Consider the following 19,002-nt stretch of genomic DNA (forward strand, 5'->3'; position numbering starts at 1 on the left):
TTGGGCAAGTCACTTAACTTCTCTGTGCCTCAGTGACCTCACCTGTAAAATGGGGATAAAGACTGTGAGCCCCCCCCCCCCCCCCCTCCGTGGAACAACCTGATCACCTTGTAACGTCCCCAGCACTTAGAACAGTGCTTTGCACATAGTAAGAGCTTAATATATGCCGTTATTGTTATTATTACAAGTACTATTACAGGCTGCAGCTTGCCTACTCATGATTTCACACTTCTCTGTCTCTAGTAACACCCCAGATTCGAATACGGAGCTGATCCGAAGGATTTTGGGGGCCGGGGCCACTGGCAATTCGGAGGTCGCCAAGCTGTCTAGATGGAAACCGGTTTACACAGAGTTTGGCGTAATTGCCCTGACCTTTTTACAGCTGCTCAGAAGGTCATATCAACGCCGGGCCTTGGATTCTGGCTGAGAGACGGGAGTGAAACCATAGTCAACTGTACCAGGAGTGGTTACTGCTTGACTGTTCTGGGCTATCTCTGCTTGGATGTAAACAGCGGGGGCGGCCAGAACTGCTGGAATGCAAACACTGACTGACACGCTGGTTAAGGGACTCCAGAAGTTTCCAGAACGAGAAAGTGGAGTGTCCGCGGGGGCCGGCTCGGATTTGACAGGTTGGTCTGTTTTTGTGAGGGGGCAACTCCCACCCACCCCTACCCTGCATCTCACCTGGGCGATTTCTCTCTGGGGAGGGGATGGGAATTGGAAACTCTTAGCAGATGCCTAGCAGCGGGGTGTCTGTCACAACCCTGTCGTAAAATCAGGAGAAGCAGCGTGGCTCAGTGGAAAGAGCCCGGGCTTTGGAGTCAGAGGTGATGGGTTCAAATCCTAGCTCCGCCACTTGTTAGCTGTGTGACTTTGGGCCTCAGTTACCTCATCTGTAAAGCGGGGATGAAGACTGTGACCTGACCTGATCACCTTGTACCCTCCGCAGCGCTTAGAACAGTGCTTTGCACATAGTAAGTGCTTAATAAATGCCAAAAAAATCAGCCACTGCCTTGGATGACTCTCCTTGTCCTGGGTCCCCCTGAAATTCCACCTGCCTTCAAAGTGTGAGCCCTATGTGGTACAGAGTTGTGTCTGATATGGTTGTGTTGTTGCAGTATGATGTAGTGGATAAAACAAGCGCCTGGGAGTCAGAAGGTCATGGGTTCTAATCCCAGTCCACCACTTGTCAGTTGTGTGACCTTGGGTGAGCCACTTCTCTGTGCCTCAGTTACCTCATCTGTAAAATGGGGATTAAGACTGTGAGCCCCATGTGGGACAGGGACTGTGTCCAACTTGATTTGCTTACATATACACCCCAGCTCTTAGTACAGTGCCTGGTGTAAGCATTTAACAAATAGCAAAATTATTATTACCACCCCAATCCCCAGTGCTCAGTACAGTGCTCTGCTCTCAGGAAGCACTCAGTGAATTCTATTGACTGATTGGCACATAGTAAACATTTAACAAATACCAAATTATCAAAAGGGGAAGAGACTGACTCTCACTCTCATTTGAAAAATTCTCACAATTCCTAACTTGGTCAGACAGTTATGATAATAATTGTTATTTTTATGATGAGACTTTTTAAGTTTCAATCAGAGGTATTTATCGAGATTTACTATGTGCAGAGCATTGTACTGAGCACTTGGGAGAGTAGAGTACAACAGATTTGGTAGGGATGTTCCCTGCCCATAAGGAGCTTACAGAGGAGAGGGGGAGACAGGTGTTAAAATAAATTATGAATATGGATATGAGGGTTTTGGGGAGCAATACATGGCTGCTGCTCAAATTGATACAGTTCTGTATATTATGACCCCAAAGCGCACTCCAAATAATGTCACAGGGAAGTAGTCTGCTGGCATTAAGCAATGAGGTATGCCTAGGTAAGCCTAGGTTCAGGAGTTAAATTAGATTGATGAATCAATTGATTGACATGTGACGAAGTGTCCGCACTCGGACGAGTGTTAAATCAAGGTAGGCAAAATATGTGGCGAGGACAATCATGTGGTGCTTTTAAAAAAAATTTTGAATGTGTTAACATTTACTTATTTAAATTCACAATATCACGTACATATCTGTAATTCTAATGTGGTTTTCTCCCTCTGGGTTACAAGCTCCATGTGGGCAGGGAATGTGTCTACCAACTTTGTTGTAGCAGTGTACCCTGAGCACTTAGTATAGTGCTTTGCACTCAAATAATCCATCAATGACATTTAGTGAATGCTTACTGTATGCAATGCAATGTACAATACAACAGAGTTGGTAGACACGGTCCCTGCCACAGTAAGCACTCGATAAATAAGTACCACTGATTAGTACATATATATTATCATTTGATCAAATAAGTGAAATAGTCAGTTTTCATTTATTGTTGTATCATACTTTCCCAAGCACCTAGTACAGCGCTCCCCACACAGTAAGCGCTTAGTAAATGAGATTGATTGAATGAATGAATGAAAAGAGGAGCTATCCTACTTGCTTTCAAAATCTACCCCCTTTCCCAGTGCCTCTGATCAGGTCCATCCCATCTCATCACAGACTAAAAGCACTCGTGCCCACTCTTGTTTTCTCCCTGTCTAGGGTCATCAAACACTCATTCTCTGATAGCTCCTTCCCCTCTGCTTTCAAACATGCTCATGACTCCCCCATCCTCAGAAACCTTCTCTGGACCCCACTGCACTACCTATCATCCCACCTCCCTGCTCCCATTGCTGCCCAAACTCCTTGAATGGGAAGTGCACTCCCTCCCAAGCCTACCTTTCTGATCCTGACTTCCCTCCCTCTCTAGAATATCCCATTTCCTCCTGCCTCCAGCATATCACCTCCTGGATGTCTCTCAGGCCCCCCTCATCTTCCCTCCTGAATCCCCTCATCTGCCTAACTTTCCCATCCCAATTGATGACACTAGCATCTTCTCTGACTCCCAAACCCACAATTTTGGCATTATCCAATTTTGGCTTTTAGACTGTGAGCCCTCTGTTGGGTAGGGACTGTCTCTATATGTTGCCAACTTGTACTTCCCAAGCGCTTAGTACAGTGCTCTGCACACAGTAAGTGCTCAATAAATATGATTGATTAATCCTCAATGTGTCCATCTCTTTCAAACTCCATAGTCAATCTATTGCCAAATGCTGGTGTTTTTTCCTCCACAGCATCTCCAGGATAATCCCCCTCCTTTCCATCTAACGGCCACTACATTGGCCCAGACACTTGTCTTATTCTGGTTTTACTACTGCATCAGCCTCATCACTGGTTTCCCTGCCTCCAGCCTTCTCTGGCACGTAGTCATTCTGCTGGCTGAATCAGTTTTCTAAAGCACGGTTCTAAGCAAGTGTCCCATCGCCACAAAAAACTCCATCTGTAACCTATTCCTCTCTGTATCAACAGACACTCCTGACAGTTATTTTTTATGGCTATCACTCAGCTTTCTCCTTCCTTCCTATCCACTCTCCTCTCCCACTACACCCCAGCTTTCTCTCTTCATTCAATCGTATTGAGCGCTTACTATGTGCAGAGCACTGTACTAAGTGCTTGGGAAGTACAAGGTGGCAACATATAGAGACGGTCCCTACCCAACAGCGGGCTCACAGTCTAGTAGACTAGAAGACTCTCTTCACTCATCTCCAGTGAACCTACTCCCCTACTCGCTTTCATCTCTCTGTGACCCACCTCTTGCTCACAACTTTCTTCTTGTCTTGAACTCCCTCCAACTTTAAATCTGACAGACCACAGCTCTCCCAACTTCAAAGTCCATCTGAAGTCACATCTCTTCCAAGAGACCTTCCACATGTAATCTCTAATCTCCCCAGGTTATATTCCTCCCAAATGCCACTTCAACAGTTCTGTGTACTAACCACCAGTATACTCACAATATTCAGTAGCTATTTTAAATATTCTACCACTCAAGCACTTACTTATGCCCATAACCCCCTTCCTTCTTTCCCATCTGTAAATTATTTTAGTGTCTCTCTCCCCATCTTGATTGTAAATTCCTCGAGGATAGGGCACTTGTCTCCTATTGCTTTAGTACTCTCCCAAGGGTTTAGTACAGTAAATGCTCAGTAAATACCACTGATAAATTAAAATTCTATTTATTGTTTTTAAACACTTGAAACTATATTTATATTATTGGGAACGCATTAATGCTCTTTACATCATTTCCTAAGGAAAAGTATAGTTTATTTTGCACTCTGTTACTTAAGCCTATTTTCATGGGACCAACTAAGCATGCTCCCTAGGGACTTGCAGTATTTAGGATATAATTAAATAAATGTAAGTAACTAACCTGTTCCTCCGCAGAGCCCCTGAGAGTTAGAAAAATGTCTTGTCAGCTGATCAGCAGACCTCACCCTCACCCTCAAGAGATACTAATGATATTTGGTGCTGTAAGCTCCTTATCTAGACAATAAGTTCCTTGTGGGCAGGGAACATATCTAACAACTCTGTCGCATTGTACTTTTCCAAGTGCCAGCATAGTGTTCTGCATGCAATGAGTGCTCAGCGTTTAGAACAGTGCCAGCGCTTAGAACAGTGCTTGGCACATTAGTAAGCGCTTAACAAATGCCATTATTATTAATATTATTATTATTATTACCATAGATTAACTAGCAATGCAGGTATTGTGACATTCCAGCTTCCATAGGGAAATAGCAGTTAGAGAGTAGAGCTCAGAGGGAGGGGGAGAGAAAAGAGGCATGGAAGGAAAGGAAGCCAAGAAATGATTGTTGTTCAGCAGTGACTCTGGGATTCTGTGAATTAGCATTGGCTTCCAGGGGTGGCATGGTCTCACGCTCTGAGCTGAATTATTTCTGTCCCAGAGTTTTCTTTATCTGTTCCATACAGAATTGAATATATAGCTGAGGATACCAAGGTTAAAAACATCCCTCTCTCTGTGAGCATTAACCCTGACAATTAGGATAATTGGCTGTCAAACATGGTGGCCAACTAGATTAGAGCTGGATTTCTGAATGCTCTGGACTTTCCCAGGCTTTGGTCAGAGGGCCTATTCCTTAATCTTTGACTCACAGTGACATCCCATACATTCTCAGAACTTTTTAAGGAATGCTATAACCAGTAATGCCAGGGGAGTAGGATTTGTGGAGTCCTTTTTTTTTCCTCCCATTTTTGGAGGGGAGATGCAACTTCCAGCCAAATGAATCAACCCTGGCTCTCCTATGGGTTGTCACTGTCTCCCGCCATTCTCCATGCCCCCCACTTTTCCCTCACCGTCCGCCCACCCCCTAATATCCCAAGCCATTCACAACACAGATCCCCACTCTTTCACCTCATACTTAGGAAGCAAATACTCCTAGACCAAGAAAGTGAGGTATATTGCCAGAACCATAGCTGGAACCCAGGTTTTCTGATTCCCAACTTTTCTCTGGTCTCCATTCTATAAGCCCCCTTTCTTGGATTTTACATCAGAAATATCTCCAAGGTCTCAGAGGGTCATTTGAGGTAACTGCTGGCCAAAACAACTCACAGTCTCTCTCCAAGTTAATTTACCTGTTTTGCCGGGTCTAAAGTTAAGTTTAAGAAAAAGAGAAGGAGTTGGACATCACGCTGGAGCGTGCGGAGAAGATTAAAGATCGCCTAATAAACTGATGATTTCCAGCAGTTAGCTAGAACTGCACTTTGACCAGGACTTCCTATAAATAATGAAAGCGCTGTTTCCGGCCTTCATGCAGTGAGATAAAGGCACAGGGGACTTAAGTGTGGAGAAAAACAGTATAGAAGGAGAGTGGGGGGCGTGAGGAGGGAAACAAGGCTTCAGCAAGTTCCTGGAGGAAAGAGGGAATGTGAGGGCGAAAAGGAAGGACAGGCAAAATCCTCTTGCTGCTGTTGTTGTTGTTGTTGTTTTCAGTCCCTGAGCCTGACCTGAGCCATTTGGGGGGTGCCTCTACCATGGATGAGATTTTTGGCCGAAACAAGCAAGAACACCCAGTTCCTCTGAAGGCAGAAGTGAAAGGTAAGACGGCTGGTAGGAAACCGTAGCCATTTCAGACAGATGAAATCCTTGGCTTGCCTAATCCTGAACCGAAAGTGATGTCGGAGGCCCTACTGCTGCAGAGACTGGAAGTTGGTGGTATAGGGAGGCTCAGGGACTCCCCCAGTTCGAAGGCTCCGGGGAATACCATGAGGTCAGAAAAACACCACAGGCTTCCTGGCTCGGGGAGAAGGTCAACCCCTTTACCCTACCCAGGGATTTGATTGATTAATTGATTGACTGAGAGTGGGTGTCCCTTCTGTTTCTTACAGCCCCATCTATGAGTTGAAGAAGGCTATTTTTAGCTCACCTTTGGCTCAGAATTCAGGCCCAAAGGGGAGAAAGGTTTCCCTGGAACTGTTATTTATTATTATTATTGTTATTATTATCAATAGCAATAATAATAGTACTTGTGAAGCACTTACTGTGTGCCAAGCACTGTTCTAAGTTCTGGGGTAGATAGAAATTTAATCAGGTTGGATACAGGCCCTGAGCTACACTCTTAATCCCCATCTACAGCCCACCCCACACCCTCCGCTCCTCTGCCACTAACCTCCTCACTGGGCCTCGTTCTCGCCTGTCCCGCCATCGACCCCCGGCCCACGTCATCCCCCTGGCCCGGAATGTCCTCCCTCTGCCCATCCGCCAAGCTAGCTCTCTTCCTCCCTTCAATGCCCAACTGAGAGCTCACCTCCTCCAGGAGGCCTTCCCAGACTGAGCCCCTTCCTTCCTCTCCCCCTCGTCCCCCTCTCCATTCCCCCATCTTACCTCCTTCCCTTCCCCACTGCACCTGTATATATGTATATATGTTTGTACATATTTGTTACTCTATTTATTTATTTATTTATTTATTTTACTTGTACATATCTATTCTATTTATTTTATTTTGTTAGTATGTTTGGTTTTGTTCTCTGTCTCCCCCTTTTAGACTGTGAGCCCACTGTTGAGTAGGGACTGTCTCTATATGTTGCCAACTTGTACTTCCCAAGTGCTTAGTACAGTGCTCTGCACACAGTTAGCGCTCAATAAATGCAATTGATGATGATGATGATGATTTATAGATGCGGTAACTGAGGCCCAGAGATGTTCTGTGACTTGCCTAAGGTTACACACCAGACATGTGGCAGAGCCTGGAGTAGAACCCAGGTCTTTCTTACTCCCAGGCCTGCTCTCTAACCACTAAGCCAAGCTACTCCTCTATTTATTCATATTAATGTCTGTCTCCCCCTCTAGACCATAAGATCATTATGGGCTGGGAGAGTGACTGCTAATTCTACTGTGTTGTACTCTCCTAAGCGCATAGTACAGTACTCTGCACATAGTAAATGCTCAATAAGTAGCATTGATTGATTCTGTGAGCCTGAGGTAGGGGGGCGTCCATCCTCAGTTAATTATGTGACAATTTTAATATGTGGGGGCAAGGAGATGGCTGTCGGGGTGAGGCCACAGGGTGGGTGTTCACAGGAGGAAGAGGACGGCAGAACGAACCTCTCGAGAACCATGTTAATATGGAGTTTACTGTGAACACAATTCCAGACACATCCAGGTTTAGGGAAAGCAGGATCAGGAAGGTGCTAGGAAACATGAGCCCCGCTGATCCATAATGAAGAATTTTCCTGAAATGCTAATGGACCTCTAAATGTGAGTTTTCTGCAAAACCATTTGCAAAAGATGGGATCGATCCTTAGAGATGGATGGGATGGAACAGGTCTTCTGCCTTGCTCCTACCATCATTTCTTGTCTTCCTTTAGTACCTTCCCTCTCCTCCCATTGCTGCCACTTTGTTGACATCTAATTTAGGCTCCGGCTGGGTGCCTAGAGCACTACTGACTCTCCAGACAGGTTAGATAATAAAGAAACATCATGTACGTGTGAAAGGAGCCAACTGAGTATCTTTCTTTCCCGAGTTAGGGGAGTCTTATTTTATGGTGGACAGAGAGGTAGTTTTAAACCTAAGGAAGATTGATGTTTTTCATAAACGGTGGAGGAAATAATTCCATTTACCTGGTTCTGTTCTGTTAACTGGGGCCTCTCCCAGAGCTCTTTCATAAGAGACACAATGTTTTCTTTCTGACATCATTTAAGAGTTTTTAGAAACTGATCTTATTTTTTTTTTCTGGGTTAATTGCAGTGACAATCAGAACAAGGTAATCGGTAGGAAAAATCTATTTCTGGGTAAATTTTGGATTTCTTTTGACATATGGAAGGATGGGGCAGTGTTCTTCATGGTTTGCTGAAAAGAAAACAAAAAAAAAGATGTCACTGGTAAAATTGGTGTATTCCCTATGTTGTCCCAAAAGCTTTTCATTTGACCACTAAGTCCTGTAGACTGCAAGCTCAATGTGGGCAGGGAGTGTGTCTGTTTATTGTTATATTGTACTATCCCAAGCACTTAGTATAGTGCTCTGCAAACAGTAAGCACACAATAAATGCCTTTGACTGACTAAATTCAATGTTTGGGGCATAGAACGAAGAGACCAAATTTGATATTTTAACTTATTAAATTGAATCGTACTTTAGCGGATGGTTAAGAGGGAATGTGTCTAACAGGTCTGGTAATGTACTCTTCCAAGAACTTAATACAGTGCTCTGCTCATAGTAAGTGCTCAATATATTCCATTGACTGATTGATAAGGACTCACTGTTTGCTGTGATATCTACACTGGCCTAAACTCTTTACCTTTTCTTCCCAATTTAGTAGTGCACATTTTTCAAGTTTCCTCTTGCTACCACTTTAGCCGGTAATATGTATCTGGCAGGAATGAGACTCGGGAGGCTTTTTAGACTATGGAGCACGTCGGAGCCTTTATGTGTTCCCACTTGCTTATTCTGTGTATCCTGCTAGACTGTCCCAGGTGTGACTGCCACAAACAGCTGTGTGTGCACACATGCGAATGTTTGAGCACATCTTCCTTCATATATTCGATTTCAGTTTTCTTACTAAAATGTTTTTCAATTCCAAATACGAAATTTCAGTAAGGATGAAAAAACAGACACTACTGTTAAAATCTGGAGGTTTTCTGGTTAAAAAAAAAAAAATCAGTTTAAATGGAAAAGGAGGATCCTATTTGTGCAGAATCCTGACTGAAGACAGAAGGATGATCCAGATGGTCTCTTGTCTCTGAACATCCCATCTCCCCTCTATCTCCATAAATTATGCAGGTTTCTTTGTGCAATTCTGTATCCATTATGCTCTTTGTCTGACGCTTGTATATCTAGGAATCTATTACTGAGCCATTTGTCTTATTAGAGAGTGATGACTCCAAGGGCAAGGGCAGCGTCTTATTCTTTGTTTGTAATTCTCCGTGATGCCTCAAACTCAGAACTCTCAGCACATACCGTTGATTTACTGACCAACTGACTGACTGTTGGCTTTGCCACCAAACCGATGCTCGGGAAGAAGGACGCCTATTCCAGCAATCCTTCTTGCTCTCAAGTCCCAGGATCCTTTTAGCCACCAAACAATGGCCTAAGAAGTAAGAAATCTCTTCTAGAAACCCTTCTTGCTCTCAAGTCCAAGGATCTTTTGGGGCCTTCAGGGATGAAGTGAGTTCTAGCTTGGAGGACGAGTCATCTGGACTTGAAATGGGCAACCCAGTTTTGAACTGATCTGCACCCTGTCCAATATCACTATGGAACCAGACACTTATACCCATTATTTTATTAGGAGTTAGCCTCCCTCTGCTATGGCCCCTGCTGCCAAATTCCATGGTTTGGACACTGAGGAAGACTACACACTGATATTTTATGGTATTCATTAAGCGCTTACTATGTGCCAGACACTGCACTAAGCACTGGAGTAGATTCAAGCTAATCAGGTTGGACACAGTCCATGTCCCACATGGGGCTCACAATCTTCACTCCCATTTTACAGAACCGAGGCACAGAGAAGTGAAGTGACTTGCCCAAGATCACTCAATAGATTAGAACCCAGGTTCTTCTTACTCCCAGGCCCGTGCTTTATCTGCGGGGAGGGGAATACAAAGGCTCTGGAGAAAGTTGATGGTTCAAGGTGTCCTCCTCTAGAGTTAGATAATGTCGTGAGCCTGTTGTTGGGTAGGGACCGTCTCTATACGTTGCCAACTTGTACTTCCCAAGCGCTTAGTATAGTGCTCTGCACACAGTAAGCGCTCAATAAATACGATTGAATGAATGAGTGAATAGTAATGCTTTTCATGAAGTGCCTTCTATGCGCACAGCGCTGTACAAAGCACTGAGATGAAAGAACACAGATTAAGAAGTGGGCAAAGTCCTTGGTCTTCAAGGGGTTCACAGTCTAAGAAAAGGAGAAGGGGGCTGGCAACAGAACATGCAAGGAAGGTGGAACAAAGAGCAGCAAATAATGCAAAAAGACAGGTAAGAATAAATTAATCAATCGTATTTATTGAGCGCTTACTGTGTGCAGAGAGTACTCGGGAGAGTACAATAGTGTCGGTAGATGTGTTCTCTTCCCCCAGAGAGCTTACAGTCTACCACAGGCGTTACAGCTTTAGATTTCTGGTTTTCCAGGCAGGGTCGTTCAAAGTCCAGCAGTTACAACATCCACAAAAACCCCAACTCCAGTGTTCTGAAATTTATGGAAGGCATCGGCCTGGTGCTTCATCCTCACCCTGTTGTGGTGGAAAGAGCACAACGGGGCCCGTCGTTGAGGGGAACGACGGCGATAGAATCTGCATATTTGCTCAAAATGTCCCCTGGGAGGCCACCACATTGTGCTCAGTTACAGTTGTGACTCTGTGAGCTTCTCCATGTCTGAAATCAATCAATCAATCGTATTTATTGAGCGTTTACTGTGTGCAGAGCACTGGACTAAGCGCTTGGGAAGTACAAGTTGGCAACATATAGAGACGGTCCCTACCCATTCAGGCAGGCTGGTCATCAGTGGGGCCCCTAGGTCTGAATCAGGGGAGCACCGGAGGGTCTATGCTGCATCATCAATCATATTTATTGAGCGCTTACTGTGTGCAGAACACTGTACTAAGCGCTTGGGAAGTACAAGTTGTCAACACAACTTGCTGCAGTGCTGCAGTACTCCTAGTGCTTAGAACAGTGCTCGGCACAGAGTAAGCACTTAAAAAATACCATTATTATTATTATTATTCTTTGAGCGACCGATGTGCTTACGGTGGGAGGATGGTTAAGATTTGGGGGCTTCATCAGAAAGCGTAAGGCAGGTCTTTTTTGGCGCCTAGTTTCGGTCAGGTTGATGGGGGGTGGCCCTTAGCTTCTCTTTTTCAGTAATAATAATAATAATGATGGCATTTGTTAAGCGCTTACTATGTGCAAAGCACTGTCCTAAGCATTGGGGGGGATACAAGGTGATCAAGTTATCCCACGTGAGGCTCCCAGTCTTAATCCCCATTTTACAGATGAGGTAACTGAGGCTCAGAGAAGTTAAGTGACTTGCCCAAGGTCACACAACAGACATGTGGTGGAGCCGGGATTCGAACCCATGACCTCTGACTCCAAAGCCCGGGCTCTTTCCACTGAGACACGCTCTTCTCTAGCAGCAACCACTGACCCTGCTTCTCCTACTCTCACTGAACTGACCCCTAGTTGGTCTCCCCCTCATTCCCCGAAGCTGGGGGGCATGTTCCCGTCTCTATATGTTGCCAACTTGGACTTCCCAAGCGCTTAGTACAGTGCTCTGCACACAGTAAGCGCTCAATAAATGCGATTGAATGAATGAATGAATGAATTCAGCCCAAACAAGGGCCACTGGTTACCAACCCCGCCCAATTCTTCCCTAGACTCTGAGCTTGTTGTGGGCAGGGAACATGTCTACCAATTCTGTTGTGTTGTATTCCAGCTCTGCCACTTGTCTGCTGCGTGACCTTGGGCAAGTCACTTCACTTCTCTGTGCCTCAGTTACCTCATCTGCAAAATGGGGATTGAGGATGTGACACCTGTGTGGGTTAGGGACTGTGTCCAACCCAATTTGCATGTATTCACCACAGTGCTTATTACAGTGCCTAGCACATAGAAAATGATTATCAAATCCACAGTTGTTATAATAATATATTATAATATATTAATATTAATAATAATCAATCACATTTACTGAACACTAACTATGTGCAGAGCACTGTACTCAGCACTTGGGAGAGTACAATGAATACAAATAATTTTAATATACCAATACTACTAATAATAACAATAATAATCACATTTACTGAGTGCTTACTATGTACAGAGCACTGTACTAAGCGCTTGGGAGAGTACAATTAATACAAGTAATTTTAATATGCCATTAATAATAATAGTAATAATAATAATCACATTTACTGAGTGCTTACTATGTACAGAGCACTGTACTGTGCACTTGGGAGAGTACAATTAATACAAGTAATTTTAATATGCCATTAATAGTAATAATAATAATCACGTACTGAGTGCTACTATGTACAGAGCACTGTACTAAGTGCTTGGGAGAGTACAATTAGTACAGGTAATTTTAATATGCCATTAATAATAATAGTAATAATAATAATCACTTTTACTGACTGCTTACCATGTACAGAGTGCTGCACAAAGTGCTTGGGAGAGTACAATTAATACAAGCAATTTTAATATGCCATTAATAATAATCATCACATTTACTGAGTGCTTACTCTGTACAGAGCACTGTACTAAGTGCTTGGGAGAGTACAATTAATACAAGTAATTTTAATATGCCATTAATAATAATAGTAATAATAATAATCACATACTGAGCGCTTACTATGTACAGAGCACTGTACTAAGTGCTTGGGAGAGTACAATTAGTACAAGTAATTTTAATATGCCATTAATAATAATAGTAATAATAATAATCACATTTACTGAGTGCTTACTATGTACAGAGCACTGTACTAAGTGCTTGGGAGAGTACAGTTAGTACAAGTAATTTTAATATGCCATTAATAATAATAATAGTAATAATAATAATCACATTTACTGAGTGCTTTCTATGTACAGAGCGCTGCACAAAGTGCTTGGAAGAGTACAGTTAATACAAGTAAGCCCACTGTTGGGTAGGGACTGTCTCTGTATGTTGCCAACTTGTACTTCCCAAGTGCTTAGTACAGTGCTCTGCAGACAGTAAGCGCTCAATAAATACGATTGATTGATTGATTGATTAATAACAATCATCACATTTACTGAGTGCTTACTACGTACAAAGCACTGTACAAAGCTCTTGGGAGAGCACAAGCGTTTGGGGCAGTGCTCTGCACATAGTAAGTGCTTATTAAATACCACTGATTGACTGATTTCCCCATTTAACCTCATCCTCCAGACTGTAAGCTCCCCATGGGCAGGGAACATGTCTACCGACTGTGTTGAAGTCTACTCTCCCAAACCCTTAATGCCATGCTCTGCAGATAGGAAGCACTCAGTAAATACCAGGAATTGCTTGGTTGATTTTAGGGCTGCGGGCGCACGGGAGTTTCCAGTTCAGTCAGGGCCACTGCCAGAGCAGCCACCACCTCAGCTGCTCAGACTGGGGTGCGGTGGCAGAAACTGGGCCACTGAGGCCTACACTGCTACGGCCAACCAGTGGTCCATTAACCCCTCTCCTCTCTCCACTCTCCTTTCCCTCACGGTACAATTTCCACCCTCTCTTTTTTTTTTTGAATCAATCAATCAGTGGGATTTATCTCGATCAATCAGTGTTATTTATCCAGCTCTTACTGGGTCCGGAGAGCTTACTAAATGCCACTGATTGACTGATTTCCCCATTTAACCTCATCCTCTAAGCACTTGGGAGACGGCAATACAACAGCGTTGATAATACACTTCTCCTACGCTCAGTTTGTACAGATTTATTACTCTATTTCACTTGCACATATTTACTCTTCTATTTATTTTGTTAATGATAATAATAATAATAATGATGATGATGGCATTTATGAAGCGCTTACTATGTGCAGAGCACTGTTCTAAGCGCGGAGGAGGTTACAAGGTGATCAGGTTGTCCCACGTGGGGCTCACAGTCTTCATCCCCATTTTACAGACGAGGTAACTGAGGCACAGAGAAGTCAAGTGACTTGCCCAAAGTCACACAGCTGACAAGCGGCGGAGCCAGAATTTGAACCCATGACCTCTGACTCCAAAGCCCGAGCTCTTTCCACTGAACCACGCTGCTTCTCTAAGCTATATGATGTTCATATAGCTTTAATTCTATTTGTTCTGACGATTTTAACACCTGCCTACATGTTTTGTTTTGTCGTCTGTCTCCCCCTTCTAGACTGTGAGACTGTTGTTGGGTAGGGACCGTCTGTAGATGTTGCCGAGTTGTACTTCCCAAGCGCTTAGTCCAGTGCTCTGCACACAGTAAGCGCTCAATAAATATGATTGAGTGAATGAATGAAAGCCTCTCCCCCTTGCTTTTCTTGTGCCCTTTCCCCTTCTCCCACGCCTCCTCTGTCTCAGCTGTCTCTGTCCCACCTCCCCTCTCTTCTGGCCTCACTCCCCAGAGATCTTTTTCACCTTGAGATAGATGGGACCCGTGATTTTATTCCAGAAGTTCGACAGTGCCCATTTCTTCCCAGAAGTTTACAAATCGAGAGGCCAGAACAGCAGCAGCCCCTAACGTGACTGACCCCCCCCAGTTCGGCCTTGCTTCCAGAGACTGTCTAGGGTGACCGGACTGTCAATCCAGTGATTTGGTCACCCTGAGTGGGCGGCGATAGGAGGGTCCGTCGTCAGCACGTCCCTCAGTGAAGACAGCCAGGGGTATAGGTGTGGGCATTCATTCATTTATTCATTCAGTTGTATGTATTGAATGCTTACTGGGTGCAGAGCATCATCATCATCAATCGTATTTATTGAGCGCTTACTATGTGCCGAGCACCATACTAAGCACTTGGGAAGTACAAATTGGCAACATATAGAGACAGTCCCTACCCAACAGTGGGCTCACAGTCTAAAAGGGGGAGACAGAGAACAAAACCAAACATACTAACAAAATAAAATAAATAGACTGGATATGTACAAGTAAAATAAATAAATAAATAGAGTAATAAATATGTACAAACATATATACATATATAAAGGTGCTGTGGGGAAGGGAGGAGGTAAGATGGGGGGATTGAGAGGGGGACGAGGGGGAGAGGAAGGAAGGGGCTCAGTCTGGGAAGGCCTCCTGGAGGAGGTGAGCTCTCAGTAGGGCCTTGAAGGGAGGAAGAGAGCTAGCTTGGCGGATGGGCAGAGGGAGGCCATTCCAGGCCCGGGAGAGGACGTGGGCCGGGGGTCGATGGCGGGACAGGCGAGAACGAGGTACGGTGAGGAGAGTAGCGGCGGAAGAGCGGAGGGTGCGGGCTGGGCTGGAGAAGGAGAGAAGGGAGGTGAGGTAGGAGGGGGCGAGGTGATGGAGAGCCTTGAAGCCCAGGGTGAGGAGTTTCTGCCTGATGTGCAGAGCACTGTACTAAGCACTTGGAAGAGTACAACAGAACAATAAACAGACACATTCCCTGCCCACAACGAGCTTAGAGTCTAGAGGACATTGAAAAGGACACACTCCACCCCTCCGGGTGCCCCACATTCCACCCTTCTCTGTCGTGTAGGGATTTGTCAGCATGAACAAGCCCACCCCGGGCGGCCTGCAGGGGTTTTTATGTGGGTGGAATCCCTCTCCCTTATGTGGGATCAGGATGGATCTGCCTGGGAGTTGCCCTGTTCTCTGACAGCCTTGCTACTCCCATCCCCAAAACTATGGACGGATGGTAGATGAATGCAGAAGGCAGGTTGTGCTTGGAGGGTCTCTGTGTTCTGCAGTGGCAGTTTCCTTTTAGACTGTGAGCCCACTGTTGGGTAGGGACTGTCTCTATATGTTGCCAACTTGTACTTCCCAAGCGCTTAGTACAGTGCTCTGCACACAGTAAGTGCTCAATAAATTTGATTGATTGATTGATTGATTTCCTGGAGCATATTTAGGCCTAAGGAACCCGACTTTGTCCATGGCCTCATAGCTCACAGTTTCCAAGGAGGATCTCATCTCATCTATCTCGCCACCATCCTCCCACCCACGTCCTGCGTCCTTCCTCTGTCCTGGAATGCCCTCCCTCTTCGTATTCGACAATCACTCTCCACACCTTCAAAGCTTTACTGATGGCACTTCTCCTCCAAGAGGCCTTCCCTGACTAAGCCCTCATTTCCTCTTCTCCCTCTCCCTTCTTCATCACCCTTTCACTTGGATTTGCTCCCCTTATTCCACCCCTCCTTCAGCCCCACAACGCTTATGTCCACGTCTGTCATTTATTTATTTCTATTAATGTTGTTTTCCCCTCTAGTCTGTAAACTCGTTGTGGGCAGGGAACAAGTCTATCAGCTCTGTTTATATTGTACTCTCCCAAGCACTTAGTACAGGGCTCTGTGCACAGTAAGTCCTCAATAAATACGATTGATTGATCGACTGAGCGATGGATACCTAATTTCCGCAACTACTGCCCTCTGAAATGTAGAGGGAAGAATCAGGCTGGGAAAACAGTGGGCTAGATGTATTAAAATAATTTACTTTAGCTCCATCCTCTCTCCTTCCAGGGATCCTTGAGTCTGCTGGCTGTTTCTGTTGGTTCCTTGCTTCCTGACATAGACATTGAAAGCAAAACCTATTTTTTCTTATCACAGGTGAGGTGCCATCCTGGCTGTGTGGGACTCTACTTCGGAATGGCCCGGGTATGCACACAATTGGGGAAAACAGATACAACCACTGGTTTGATGGTTTGGCTTTACTACACAACTTTACAATTAAAAATGGTAAGCTGGCTCGGTTTATCCCAAAACACCGAATCCCGGCACTGCCACTCGCCTGTTGTGTGACCAATGGGCAAGTTCACTGAACCTTACTTGGCCTCAGTTTCCTCATCTATAAAATAGGGACTCAATACCTGTTCTCTCCTCCCCTTAGCTCTGACCTCCACGTGGTACAGGGACTGTGTTTGATCCGATTGTATCTGCCCCAGCATTTAGTACAATGCTTGGCACATGGGAAAGTCATTTAACTTCTCTGTGCCTCAGTTACCTCATCTGTAAAATGGGGATTAAGACTGTGAATCCCATGTGGGACTGGACTGTTTCCAACATGATTAATTTGTAATGATGATAATAATAATAGTAATTGTATTTGTTAAGCACTTATTTTGTGCCAGGCACTGTACTAAGCACTGGGGTGGATACAAACAAATTAGGTTGGACACATCCCTGTCTCATGTAGGACTCAGAGTCTCAATCCCCATTTTACAGATGAGGGAACTGAGGCAAAGAGAAGTGAAGTGACTTGCCCAAGGTCACAGCAGACAAGTGGTTGAGCAGGGATTAGAACCCATGACCTTCTGATTCCCAGGCCCCTGCTCTCGCCACTACGCCACACTGCTTCCCTTTGTATTTACTCCACTGCTTAGTACAGTGCTAGGTACATAGTAAGCCTTTAACAAATACCAGTAAAAAATAGTAAGCACTGAGCAAATACCACAATTATTAATACTATCTTGCTTTTTTGTGTAGATGATCAATAGAGGCCTTCTTACTAATCAAAAATCTGCCCAGAGAGTGAGACTATAAATACGATCCCCTTTTGCCTCATTTTCACACTGTGAGGTTCCGGTTTGGGGATTTAGCCTCCGGTGTCATTTAGGAGAGTTGGGATTTTCGATAACGACTGCTAGGTCCTGAAGCCTTCTTGTGACATTCCGGGGACTCTCAGCCCTAAATCCTGGCCGAAATAGTCCCTGGTATCACTTAGGAGAGCTGAGCCTGACACACAGGACTGAAAAGGATTTCCAATCTTCTCTTTAATCTCGTTTGCCCCTTTTTTGAAAATTGTATTTAAGCGCTTACTACTTGCCAGGCAGCGTCTAAACGCTGGGTAGATATAAGGTTGGGCACAGTCCATGTCCCACATGGGGTTCACATTCTTAATTTCTACTATACAGATGAGGTAACTGAGGCCTAGAGAAATGAAGTGACTTGCCCGTGGTCACATAGCAGACAAGTGGCAGAGCTGGGATTAGAACACAGGTCTTCCTGATTCCCAGGCCTGTGCTCTATCCACTAGGCCACTCTGCCTCTCTGCCTCATCAGGGTGAGCTGCTTCCTGCTGTGAGAATTGCCAGCGGCACATTCCCCCTGGGCCTGGGGAGTTCCAGCTGGGATGTCATTTACAGGAAGCGGCCCGGGCGATTGAACGGGGTGTTCACATCATAAAACAAACCAAACTCGGATCTTTGGGACAGATTATGTCAGGGGCCAGGGCGTCTGGCTAACTGGGGTGTGCTTGGTGACATCATTTAGAAAACACCTGGACCACTTCTTCCCTGGGTGTGGAAGGGGTCGGGGGGCAGGCTGCCTCAAGGGCCCAGAAGTTCTTTCTGCATCTCTGACCAATTCTGGGCACCTCCAGCACCCCAGTTTTTTTTTTTTTACCCCTCTCACTGCCCAGGTGGGAGGGGATGGCACCCCAAAGGGTGGTGGTTTGATGGGCGAATGATGGCAGCAGAGCCCCTCAGCCTTTGCTGCCCTGGGTACACCCCTTCCTTTAGAGGTAGGCATCAGCTGCCAGAAGAGTGGCCTATCTCTGCTCCCAGGAGGTTGGTGAGTTTGGGGAGGGCCCCCCTTGCCCCGGCCTCAGCGCAGTTGATGGTGGTTTTCCTCCCCACCCCAGTGTAGTAGGATGGAGAGGATTGTTCTCTAGACTGTAAGCTCCTCGTGACAGCAAATCTGTCTATCAATTCGGTTATATTGTACTCTCCCAGTCAAATACACTCAGTGAATTTGATTGATTGCTCAATCTGCTCTTCAGCATGGCCCAGAATTGCCAGGGCTTGTTTCTTTCTATTATGGTATTTATTAAATGCTCACTATGTGCCAGGCACTGTTCTAAGCACTAGAGAGATCCAAAGTAATCAGGTTGGACGCAGTTCGGGTCCCACATGGGGCTCAAAGTCTTAATCCCCATTTTACAGATGAGGTAACTGAAGCACAGAGAAGTGAAGTGACTTCTACAAGGTCACCCAGCAGACAAGCGTCAGAGCCGG

At 45.1% G+C, this 19,002-nt stretch overlaps 1 protein-coding gene across 2 annotated transcripts in view; it reads left to right on the forward strand.

Annotated features, from left to right (window-relative positions):
- Positions 1-515: 515 nt before the first annotated feature.
- BCO1 (beta-carotene oxygenase 1) overlaps positions 516-19,002 on the forward strand; it is a 61,795-nt gene continuing 43,308 nt past the window's right edge. The window contains exons 1-3 of one of the 2 annotated variants that reach the window (XM_038754673.1): positions 516-629; positions 5,867-5,971; positions 16,598-16,726. In XM_038754673.1, coding sequence (XP_038610601.1) covers positions 536-629; positions 5,867-5,971; positions 16,598-16,726 — 328 coding nt within the window. In that variant the 5' untranslated portion in view covers positions 516-535. Of the gene's footprint in view, positions 630-5,866; positions 5,972-16,597; positions 16,727-19,002 lie in introns of those variants that run through there. The other variant, XM_038754674.1, reaches the window with a different exon arrangement.

Source organism: Tachyglossus aculeatus, chromosome 11 (assembly GCF_015852505.1).
Source record: "Tachyglossus aculeatus isolate mTacAcu1 chromosome 11, mTacAcu1.pri, whole genome shotgun sequence".
Taxonomy (NCBI): domain Eukaryota; kingdom Metazoa; phylum Chordata; class Mammalia; order Monotremata; family Tachyglossidae; genus Tachyglossus; species Tachyglossus aculeatus.